This window comes from Phyllostomus hastatus, unplaced genomic scaffold (assembly GCF_019186645.2).
Source record: "Phyllostomus hastatus isolate PE091 unplaced genomic scaffold, TTU_PhHast_1.1 phas_scaffold_129, whole genome shotgun sequence".
Lineage (NCBI taxonomy): Eukaryota > Metazoa > Chordata > Mammalia > Chiroptera > Phyllostomidae > Phyllostomus > Phyllostomus hastatus.
In genome coordinates this window covers 14,715,429-14,727,592 of record NW_025334009.1, presented here as the reverse complement: position 1 = coordinate 14,727,592, position 12,164 = coordinate 14,715,429, and the positions used below count along the sequence as shown (strand labels likewise).

Genomic DNA, 12,164 nt, shown 5'->3' with positions numbered 1-12,164 from the left:
AAACTATTCTAAAATAAAATGTTTTGTTTTTTAGTGGGAAACACAACAGTGCTTTCTTAAGGAGTCGCGGGAAATCAATGAGAAAGTAACACAAAGTACAAGGCTCAGTGCTTAGCACATACGTATGGCTATGATGATTTTATATAAGATGAAGGACTGGAGCGCTGACAGTGAAGTATTTTAACCAGAATAAGCAAAAGGCAGCGGAGCGCGCCTCCCACCCAGTCGACCCAGCACGCGCTCAGAAGAGCGCGCGCGCAAACACCGCAGGGGTGGGGACGCCAACGTGGGGCGGGGCCAGCCTCAGTTCCCACGCTAGCCAACGCCCCCCGGAAGTAGCGTTGTTGGGAGCTTCGCGGGGCGGAGGCAGTATATGGCAGGATGCAGTGTCGTCTCCTGGGCGGCGATGCCGCTGCTGTTGCTAGACGACGCGAACTAGCTTTCGTCACTTCCTCAGCCTGCCCACTCTCCAGGCCGGAACTCAGGGGCCAGGAACCTGGGTGAGCACTGACTCGTCCTTAGAGTTCCAGGACTGGGGCCAGCCGGGCAGCTGGAGTCGAGGCCACGCCACCTGCAAGGAAGAACCCAGGCCGAGGCGGGAAGATGGCTTCAGACAAGCCTGCAGGTGAGGCGCCGGTGCCCTGCGCGCTGAGAAGGCAGGACACGCGGGGGTAGGCAGACCCTGCGCGCGGAGGCGAAGGGCCCCCGAGTGGGGACTAGGGTGTGGGGAACTCGAGGGCGACGTTAACTTGGGCGTGCATTTCTGCTCCCCTTCTCCCACCTCGGCTATCGCCAATGTGAGTGTTTGGGCTCCAGGTCCAGGAGTTTCTTACCCAACTGCAGCTTGAGGTCGCTACTGCCTGTCTTTGCCCCACCCCACCCCACCCCCGTCCAGAATATCTCAGGCTAAAAAACCCTAAATTTATTTAGCTATTTCATACAGGTTTCGACTTTTCAGTGGGGAAGGCAGAGCAAGGAAAAATCACCCCGGAACTCAGAGCTGCCTCAGTGATCCCTGGCTCAGGCTAACAGTCACTCACCTGTGTTGTTTTGGCCTCATCAGTCTGCCTCTGGTCAGGAAACCACTGTTTAAATAGACTTGACATTATAGTGTGCCACTCTGCCCTGTGCTCTCTAACATCTTGCATTTAGAACCGTTTTCCCCTAGTTCTTTGCCATGTGATTAATTTAATCTCGATGTTATTTATGAATTACTGCTCCATTTCTAGAATCTTTTCCACTAAGGAATATAAAACTCTTTCCTGCCTACTTCTGGGAGTATGTGGCGGCATGTGTTTCCAGTAAGAAATTGATGATCCCGCCCTGGCTGGTGTGGCTCAGTGGATTGAGGCCCCACTTGCGAACCAAAGGATCTCGGTTCCATTCCTGGTCGAGCACATGCCTGGCTTGCAGGCCAGGTCCCCAGTAGGGGGCGCGTGAGAGGCAGCCACACATCCATGTTTCTCTCCCTCCTTCTCCCTTCTCTAAGAATAAATACATAAAATCTTTTAAAAAAAAAACGTAATGATCTCTGTGGCATCCAGGTTTTGTTAGAAGAAACTTAAGAGGAGTTAGAGGTGGCCCCTAGACTTTATAGTGAAATTAATTTTTAAAAGAAAGGAAAAGAAAACCTCAGTGCACTGTGGGTTTTAGTAGGTCCTGATCTTCACAGCTGACAGATAAACTTGATTTGAAATAAAGGATGAGCCCATCCTAATACAGGTACAGGTAAATGAAATCATTAGAGTATCTCTTCGGTAATCTGTCAAAGAATAACAGAAAAGGTTTAGAAAGTGAGGATCATAGAGTGTGCTATGATTTTAGGGGTGGGCTTTGGTGAGGTAGTATTTGAGCAGACAGCTGAATGAAAAGAAGGAGTGAGGGAAACATGTGTGGGTGGGGAGAAGGTTTCAGGCAGGGAATAAGCATGACTTTTCCAAGGCTGGACCAAGGGGACCAACATTTTTCTTCTTAATTTAGGACAGTGTTTCTTTTTCCCAGTTTTACCATACCTGTTAACCCATACCATTCCACTTCACAGAATGACCTTTTTAGGGTTAAAGTTCATCTAGTTTTGAGACTTCTGACCAAGATGGAGGCGTAGGTAGACACACTGTGCCTCCTCACACAACCAAAAGAAGAACAACAATAATTTAACAATAAAAAACAACAAGAACTGACAGAAGATCGAACTGTATGGAAGTCCGACAACCAAGGAGTTGAAGAAGAAACATTCATCCAGGCTGGTAGGAGGGGAGGAGACTGGCAGCTGGGTGGAGAGGACTTGCAGCAAGGCTGCAGCTGGTGGAGCCGGCGGTCCTACGTTCGCACACAGATAAACCAGGAGAAACACCTGGGGAGCGAGACGGACTGCACAACCCAGGGCCCCAGCTCGGGGAAATAAAACCTCAAACCAATGATTGAAAACACCAGTGGGGGTTGAGGCGGCAGCAGGAGAAACTCCCAGACTCACAGGAGAGTTCATTGGAGCACCTACAGGGTGTTAAAATGTACACAAGCCCACCCACCCAGGAATCAGCACCAGAAGGGCCCAATTTGATTTTGGGTGGTGAGGGAAGTGACTAAAATCCAGCAGAGAGCAGAGCAAACAGCACTGTTCCCTCTCAGACCCCTCCCCCACAGACAACCTCACAGCGACCTGGGTTGCCCCGCCCTGGTGAACACCCAAGGCTCCGCCCCTTATATGTAACAGGTGCACTGAGAAAAAAGAATGGCCCAAGTGAAAGAACAGATCAAAGCTCCAGAAAAAATACAATTAAGCAATGAAGAGATAGCCAACCTATCACATGCACAGTTCAAAACACTGGTCATCAAGATGCTCACAGAATTGGTTGAATTTGGTCGCAAGTTAGATGAAAAAATGAAGGCTATGCTAAGTAGAATAAAGGAAAATGTACAGGGAACCAAAAGTGATGGGAAAGAAATGGACTCAAATCAATGGAGTGGACCAGAAGGAAGAAAGAAACAACGAAACAGAAAAGAATTGAAGAAACAAGGATTCAAAAAAATGAGAGGCTTAGGAACCTCCAAGACATCTTGAAATGTTCCACCATCCGGATTATATGGGTACCAGAAGGAGAAGAGGAAGAAATTGAACACTTATTTGAACAATAATGAAGGAGAACTTCCCCAGTCTGGCAAAGGAAATCTAGGAAGCTCAGAGAGTCCCAAAGAAGCTGGACCCAAGGAGGAACATACCAAGGCACATCATAATCACATTACCCAAGATTAAAAATAAGGAGAGAACCTTAGAAGCAGCAAGAGAAAAGGAGACAATTACCTATAAGGGAGTTCCCATAAGATTATCAGCTGATTTCTCAAAAGAGACCTTACAGGCAAGAAGGGGCTGGAAAGAAGTATTCCAAGTCATGAAAGGCAAGGACCTATATCCCAGATTGCTCTATCCAGCAAAGCTTTCATTTAGAATGGAAGGGAGATAAGGTGCTTCTTAGATAATGTCAAGTTAAAGGAGTTCATCATCCCCCAGGCCTTATTATATGAAGTGTGAGAGGGATTTATCTAAGAAAAAGAAGATAACAAATATGAACAGTAAAATGACGGCAGACTCACAATTATTAACAACCACACCTAAAACAAAAACAAAAGCAAACTAAGCAAACAACTAGAACAGGAACAGAACCACAGAAATGGAAATCACATAGAGGGTTATCAACAGGGGAGTGGGAGGGGGAGAGAGGGGGAAAAGGTACAGAGAATAGGTAGCATAAATGGTAGGTAGAAAGTAGACAGGGGGAGGTTAAGAATAGTGCAGGAAATGTAGAAGCCAAAGAACTTATATGTATGACCCATGGACATGAACTAAAGGGGGGAATGTGGCAGGGGGTGCAGGGTGGAAGGGAATGGGAGGGAGGGACAACTGTAATAGCATAGTCAATAAAATATATTTTAAGAAAAGCTCATCTAGTTTTTAAGTCCTATCACAGTCATAAAGCATTTTTCTACTTACTCATTCATTCTTTCACAAAGATTGAGTGCCAGCTGCTGTCTTAGATGTTGAAGAAACAGATACGACATACTCCCTGCCTTTGAGGACCTATTATTCCATCTGCTAGAGCCAGACCTGTTACAGCGGCACTCCCACTTATGAAGAGTTATGTAATTGCTGTAGTAGAAGGATACTTTTTTAAATGATTAAGAGGCTGTTTCTTTGATTGGTTTAAGTTATAGGCCACGATATAGGAAAGTTCCTACCTTTATAACAAGGTCGGGTTTGTATTAAGTAAATGAGTGTGCAGTGTGGCAGTCTTGCATTTCTCTATTCCTCCTCTCCACCCCCATTTCCAGTGCTGTGCTTCTGGCCTTTATCTCTTAATGGGGTCTCTAACTTTAAGCAGCCTCTCGATGGATGTTTGTCTCTTTCTTATCCAGCCAGTCCATTCTTCTCACTGCTGCCTGTCCACTTCATTTCTAGAACATTAATTGGATCGCATCAGTCCCCTACCCATAAACATTCTGAGACGGTACCATCTTTTGTGTGCATCAAAATCTCCCTACTAATATCGTTCATGAGGCTCTTCACAGACTATTTCCAGCTCTTGTTTATCGCAGCCTATCTAGCTCTTCACACCCAAAGTGGCTCTTTTGGAAAGTATTGTGTTCTTTTGAGCTGCTGAGTGGTAATGCCCTGCTTTCTCCTCTCTGTCTGGTGTGCACACTCTTCATTCAAGATCTAGTCTATAGGCTCTGCCTCTCTGAGCTCCTGAGCCAGGGGCCCTTTTCATGGAGGATCTTGTGTGCTTGTTCTTCATTAGGTAAGAAAAGAAGCCCATACGTTTAAACAAAATAAGTAATTATGACTTCAAGTTATGATAAATATTGTGCAGAAAAGAAAAATGAGTAAGAGGATGGAGGATAACTGAGAGCAAGTTTCTACTTTGAATATATTAGTTAGGGGTAACATTTGAACAGAGGCCCTAAAGATAAACAGCAAGCCAGGGGGGAAAGAATGGTCCAGGTAAGAGGAGCAACACACGGGGAATGTTCACAGAACAGTGAGAAGAGCCCTTGAGGAAAGAGACGTTGGTCTGTGTTAGTGATGCTCTCTCTCCAGCACCTGGAACAATGGTTGGCATAGAGGAAGCACTTGATACATATTATAGCATGGCGAGCAAAGGCAACATGGCGGGAGATGGAGTCAGAGGCATGGCAGGGGATAGCTTGTGTCGGGCCTTGTAGGCCATGGAAACAATTTGAATTCATTCTAATGGAAAGCCCCTGGGAGAGTTCAGCAAGGGCATGATGTGATCTGATTTATGTTTTAACTGAGCCAGGTGACCATTGATAAAGAGTTAGGAGCACAGGGTTTAAAATCAGACAGCCTAGGTTCAGTCTAGTGGCACCATTTGGTGTTTGTGACACCAAACACCTTGGGTTGTACCTTGGGCAAATTTTAAGAAACATTTTTGATGTCTCAGCTTTCCTGTGTGTAGAATAGAAAAGATAATGTGTACCTCACGGAGTTGATAAAGGGTTAAATGAGGTCATCTCAGACCCTGGTATTTAAAAGGCCGACTAGTATTGCAGTGCTTTAGGGTAGCGGTAGGATGGGGAGGAGAGGCAGCTGGGAGAAACATTTAGGGAGTAAAATTGGCAGAATTTTGACTGACTGAGCATGATAGGTAAGCAGAAAGCCTTGCTTTTTGGGAGCAAGCCTCTTGCTTAAGCCTCAGTTTCTTGATTTGTCAAATGGGGTCCTAATATTTTCCAAATGTATTCCTAATCACTTTCTAATGTATTTACCTCACAGGGTTGTAGCTTGTGAGGATGAACTGAGGTAAGGTGTATATTTTAGCCCACGTTTTCTGGGGAGCGGAACCTGATTAAGGTGCTAACTTTTTATTTGGAAGGTACAAGGCCAGGGTAGTGAAAATGATGGAGAGAAGGAAGGAAGGCAGAGGAAGATGCAATATATTCCATCCCTGGGCACTGTCTCACCTTGAGCTGGGAAGAAGCATAGAGGCCACTTGGAGAAGCTACATGTCAGAATAGTCCCTGTGAGAGAAGGAAGGGATGATTTATCTAGCCAGCTTCCTCCCGTTTTTTGTTTCCAGTTGGTCAGAACTTACCTCCTGGAGACAAATTTACCTGTATTCCAGGTTCTGTGGCTTCTCAGCAGCTGATCAGCCAGCAGCTCTCACACCCTGAGTTGTGCATCACCCAAATCATAAAGGGATGAGTGTCCCAGAGTAGATGGGGCATCGACCAAAGTTAAAGATTGAGGGGGGAGTGGAAGGTTCACAAGGTTTGTGTCCCTGTATAACATATAAAAGCGGTATAAAACCCCCCTGGCTGGTGTGGCTTAGTGGATTGAGTGCCAGCCTTAATAAGTTGTAATATTGTGGATTGTAGAATGGTACTTTCCGTAACTCTATTACTGTGTCTACATTTATTAGCTGGTATTCTACAAAGAATAGCTCTTCCATATCAACTGGAGATAAACTATAATTCTTCCCAAAAAGTCATGTTAAATGCTAAAAATTTAATTCATCCTTTTCATTTCACCAGTTTTCAGATTAGGGAATTGATGTAGTGACTTACATTTGATTTTTTTAACCATTTTTAATATTTAAGAATCAAGAGTAATATGTTTGGTCTTATGATTCCAATTTAAAATGTATAATGGAGTGAACAGTTGATTTATTTTATAAGTTGAAACCTTACTGCATTTATATGTTTGCATTGACATTAAAGAGTGCCTAGGGGAAAAAAAGTACCTGTGTAACTTTTCATAAATCTATTTTTTTAGATTTATAAGTTGTTTTCAGAAAATTTTGCCCTTTTAAATTAAATAGTTATACTTAAAATTGAATGTATTAAGTTATTTAAAATAAAAATTTTATGTTTGAAGGCATTTAACTTTGTAAATACAATCAAACATTCATCACAGCCCTTTCAAATGAAAACTCCAAATAGAATATGCCACCTAAGTTGCATGTAAAAATTTAAGGAAAATCTAGGCTTTTTGAATTTATAACATTAATAAATCAAGTATTAATATGAAAAATGGAGTAAGTCTTTTCTCTGTGCATAAAACTACTCTTAAATGTGAAAATAAAAATACTCATTGGCAGTGGTAGTATTCTGCTTGCCTGTCTTCCCCAAAGTGAGCTGATATATTCTTGGTTCTTGATGTTCTGCTCCTTCATTTCTGCAGCGCCGGACAGGGTGCTCAGTCTGCAGCATTGCTGGCCACATGTTATTTCTCTGAGGTGTGTAAAAATCAACCAATATATTAAGGGTTTTGAACTGACAGGTATACTTGTTCAAGTGATAGAAAACCACACATGAGGTGTGTGTGCCTTAGCTGTATTGTAACTTCAGTAAACCTGAATTATTTTTCTTTGCAATAGCGTCCTTATTTAAAATTTCCCTTCACAAAGGCATCAATATTATTTTGTGAGTGTAACAGATGTCCTTAGGCCTTAACAATCCTGTTTTCTTTGGAACAAGATTTCTTTTCTTGAACATTAGTGGAGTTATATTTGGAAAAGTGTAGCTTGTGTGGAAGATCGTCCTCCAGTCAGATTTGAATTAACATTCTTTTAATGGAATGTGTCTATGCTTTCAGTTAACTGCCTGTTTTTCAGTTTTGGAAAAGCAGTGTGTTTCTTTTCTACTTAGTTCAAACCTAAAGGCAATTGCTTGGTTCAAAATGAAACCTTTTGGCTTAAAGAGTGTCAAGGTTTGTGCGCCAAAAAGCTCCATACGCCTAGCAGGTCAGCCATGTTCGCTGGGCCACAGTAAAAGGAAAGTCAAGCTCATGGATGAACGGTCCTATACCCTTTCAATTGGCAATGGAGACTACTTTTGGACAAATAAAGACACATTGTGGAATTATGTGCAGACTCTTTCTGGTAAGAAGTCAGCAGCTACAAAAAAAAAATGACTGTTTTAAAAACATTTTAAAAACTGATTATACGAATAATACCCATTCCTTGCAGAAAGCTTGAAAAGGGGAGAGATAACAAGGGAAATAAAAATAGTGATTCCAACTGAAGTGTTTTTTTAAGTTTTATCTTGATGTGAAAGAATGTAGATGAAATGATGGTTGGTTAACATGTAAAAGGCTCTCACTGAGCTCAGCTCTTTGAAATGTCAGTAGAAATGGGAATTTCAAGGTCTGCCAGCTTATTTATTTCTTAAAGTTGGCTTCTCTCCTTTCCTGGAAGATTTTAGGAGACTTTTGTAGTTCCTAGAGGATAATGATGGCAGTGGCCACGTGAGCCAACCTGCCTTTGGTAGAAAATAGAAGCTTAAATTTGTCAACGCCTTGGCGAGTTGTTATAAAAATGACCACTTCATAAGTGTACCTACTTTAAGGAGTTCTTACATCTAGAAACCCCCACTACACATCGTGCAGTTGCTAGACTCCTTATCTCTCTTCTAAAACCTTATATTAGTTTTAGGTAGGCATTTAAAAATAAAACTTTTTAAAAAAGTAATACTATATGCTCATGATAAAAATTTAAACATTAAGAGAAACATGGCTGAGAAATAAGAGAAATAAGTCTTTGGCTGGTGTGGCTCAGTGGGTTGAGTGCCAGCCTGCAAACTGAAAGTCACCAGTTTGATTCCCAGTCAGGGCACATGCCTGGGTTGCTGGCCAGCTCCTCAGTTGGGAGGCATGTGAAAGGCAACCCATCGATGTTTGTTTCTCGTGTCGATGTGTCTCTCCCTCTCTTTCCCCCTCCCGCCATCTCTCTAAAAATAAAGTTTAAAGAAAAAATAAAGGAGCACAACATTCTTGGCCCTAATGCATGGTGGGCAGAGCTATAATCCTTATGTAATGGTGGGTTTTCACTGAATTTAGCCAGAGCTGAGGGAAACATTTCTTTGTTAAGTTTTTGGAGGAATGTCTTCTTACTCATAACATTAGCCATTGTGGTGGAGAGAGCTTTAACTTTGGCAACTCCATGAGGAAAAAGACAACTAAGAAGAAAACTAGGGACACATCACTGCATAATTGTCATTTCTGAAGAACCATAAACCATGTCTATTTGCAGATCAGGGAGCAGAGAAACATGAAGGGACAGGTCAGCCCTCTGGAATCACCGACCAGGAGAAGGAGCTGTCCACCAATGCCTTCCAAGCTTTCACGGTAAGAAATGTTTCTCTTAATCTGCTCCATTCAAGGATCTGTCAAGTATGAATTGAATTGTTTCACAGTGAATTTTTTAACTTATATATTTTTTTTTCTTGTACCAATTCAAGAGTTGTGTTTAGAAACTAGGTATAATTTTACAATAAAAACATTTTGGAGTTTAACTATGGTGAAAGGAAAAGGAGGAAATTGAGCCATTCTCAAGTTTTTTGTGTTTTCATAAATACACTTTAACACGCACAGTGTTGTTTTTTAAGTCTTTGAAATTTAGATTTGTGCCCTGGCTGGAGTGGCTCAGTGGATTGAGTGCTGGCCTGCGAACTGTAAGGTCGTAGGTTCAATTCCCGGTTGGGGCACATTCCTGGATTGTGGCTGGGTCCCAGTTGGAGACGTGCGAGAGGCAACTGATGGATGTTTCTCTTGCACATTGACGTTTCTCTCCTTCTTTTTCTCCCTCCCTTCCTCTCTCTCTAAAAATAAGTAAATAAAATATTTGAAAATAAAAAAATAAATTTTGATTTGTAAGTATATGGGTCAGTCTTTTTATTTCACTACTCTTCAAATTTTTTCTTGAATGTGCTTTGAAATGAAATCCCAAAAGTTTGTCAAAATATCGGCTTTTCTGACATTAAATGGTATGAAAAAAACTTAATTTGATTATCAAGTTACATACATACAAGCAGAACAAGATACTTGGGTATTCAAAGTATATTAACTACAAATTAAAATTTAGAGTAATCACATTACCCTCCTTGGATCGCCTTGGCTATTATACCCTGCTAGCAATATGTATCAATATATATTTATATGTATGTGTGTATATATAATATGACTACAACATATATGGGTGTTATTTATATATATACATGTTATATCTATAAAATATGCTCATATCTTATATCTATAAGATATAGATATATAGATTATATCTATGCAGATTATATACAGATTATATATCTAACCATACATATTTTATTATATCTTACAGGTATGGTGCACATGTATCATGTTACAGTTTGATTCTTAGGGAAATATAGCCATAATTTCTTTCTTTTTAGTTTATTGAGATATGATTGACATCACAGTTCCTTAATTGACATCAATATTGCTTCATCTAGCACAGGGGTGTCAAACTCATCTTCACTGGGGGCCACATCAGCCTTGCAGCTGCCTTCAAAGGGCCGAATGTAATTTCAACTCCTTACCAGTGAAGTAGTAGTTACATTTATACAGTCCTAAACTTGTTTCAGCACTTTGAAGGCAACTGCAAGGCTGATGTGGCCCCCAGGGAAGATGAGTTTGACATCCCGGATCTAGTGACTTTAATTCGTATATTTGGGGGAATTCTGTCTTTTTAAAGAGTTTTAAAATAGCCATGAGTAAAATCTATTTTGAAATGATTATATGGGCCTAAGAGCTGATATGTAATTTTGTGACTGTGTTTTCATTTTTGTTCTAGGCTGGAAATTATGATGCCTGCCTTCAACATCTTGCCTGCCTACAAGACATAAACAAAGATGATTATAAAATAATTTTAAATACAGCAATAGCTGAGTTTTTTAAAAGTAACCAAACAACAACAGATAGTTTGAGACAAACACTTAACCAGCTGAAGAATCAGGTAATACAGAAATGAATTTGGCTATAAAAATATTATGCTCTCTAAATTATGAAGTAAAAATAGTGAAGGAAAATTAATGCGACTCCTCTGATATTCCAGCACCATTTTTAATATACCTGAAACTTCTTTGGTATTACTTTTATTTGTATAAAATTAATATTTCAGGAAAATGAAAGGTATGTTACATGATTTTATTTTCTGTTGGGTTTTTAACTTGAACAGAGTAGACCAATATACCAAACTTGAATGAGCTTTGGAGTTTTGAAAGAGAATTAAAGTAGAAATATATGAAGAAGCTTAGTTCCTGAGATAGTTTATTACTGCAAGGGTCTGACTATTATTGTTGTTTTTAAACTTGCTGAGCATTTATTTAATAAATTCTAGGGATTATTACTTAAGGACAAAAGACTCCTCTAGAGAAAACACACTGAAACTCAGTTCTAACAAGGAAATAATCAGCAAAGCCATATACTTCCTCTGCTTTTCCTTTTTTTAAACTTTATTTTTATTGTTGACATTATTAACAGAAACCCACCTTTCCCTTACCCTTTTCCCGTCTCCACCCAGCACCCCCTTCCCTCAAGCCGTCACCTCACTACTGTCTGTGTCTGTAGGTTATGCATGTACGTTCTGCGGCTAAGCCCTTAAGGATCTGATTATCGATTATGTCAAATTGCTTTAGCATTTGGATAAGGAGATGATTAGTTGATTAAATAGAAGATACTCCAATTTCTGTGTAGTTTAGGTCTTGCCTTTTTCATTGGTCTTTTCATAATAGCAACATTTCTCAAATCACAAGGTTAGACCTTTGATATTCAGGAGGGCTAATATGATGATGATCGTGCCAGTGGCAGGATCAACTAGCAGACAGTCTGAGCTTACTATGTAACAAGGCCCTGGTAGGAACATTGTATACAACCTCGCACGTATTCTTCCCCAAAGCCCTAAAGTAGCTACTATAGTTTTTTTCATTCTACAGGTGGGAAAGCTGAGATACAGATGGCTTGTGTAAATTGTCCAAAGACAGAAAGCTTTTAAGTTGTAAAAAGCTGAGCCCTGGCTGGTGTGGCTCAGTGAATTGAGTGCCAGCCTGCAAGTGGAAGGGTCGCCGGTTTGATTCCTGGTCAAGGGCACAGGCCTGAGTTGCGGGCCAGGTCCATGGCTGGGGGTGTGCAAGAAGCAACCAATGGATGTATCTCTCACACATTGCTGTTTCTCTCCCTTTCTCCTTTCCTTCTCTGTCTAAAAGTAAATAAGTGAAATCTTTAAAAAAGGAAAAAGAGCTGCATGAACCCAGTTCTGTTTGACTCTAAGGCCTGCACTTTTAAATCCTGCTTTGCACTGTAGAAGGTCTTGAGACCTTTCTGAGCCCCTTCCCTATATTCACGGGTACCACTGTTC

At 41.0% G+C, this 12,164-nt stretch overlaps 1 protein-coding gene across 2 annotated transcripts in view; it reads left to right on the top strand.

Moving 5' to 3' along the window:
- The first annotated feature begins 454 nt into the window (after positions 1–454).
- CNOT10 (CCR4-NOT transcription complex subunit 10) overlaps positions 455–12,164 on the top strand; it is a 61,968-nt gene continuing 50,258 nt past the window's right edge. For both annotated transcript variants that reach the window (XM_045856820.1, XM_045856819.1), the window contains exons 1-3: positions 455–625; positions 9,045–9,139; positions 10,602–10,763. In XM_045856820.1, coding sequence (XP_045712776.1) covers positions 604–625; positions 9,045–9,139; positions 10,602–10,763 — 279 coding nt within the window. In that variant the 5' untranslated portion in view covers positions 455–603. The remainder of the gene's footprint in view (positions 626–9,044; positions 9,140–10,601; positions 10,764–12,164) is intronic.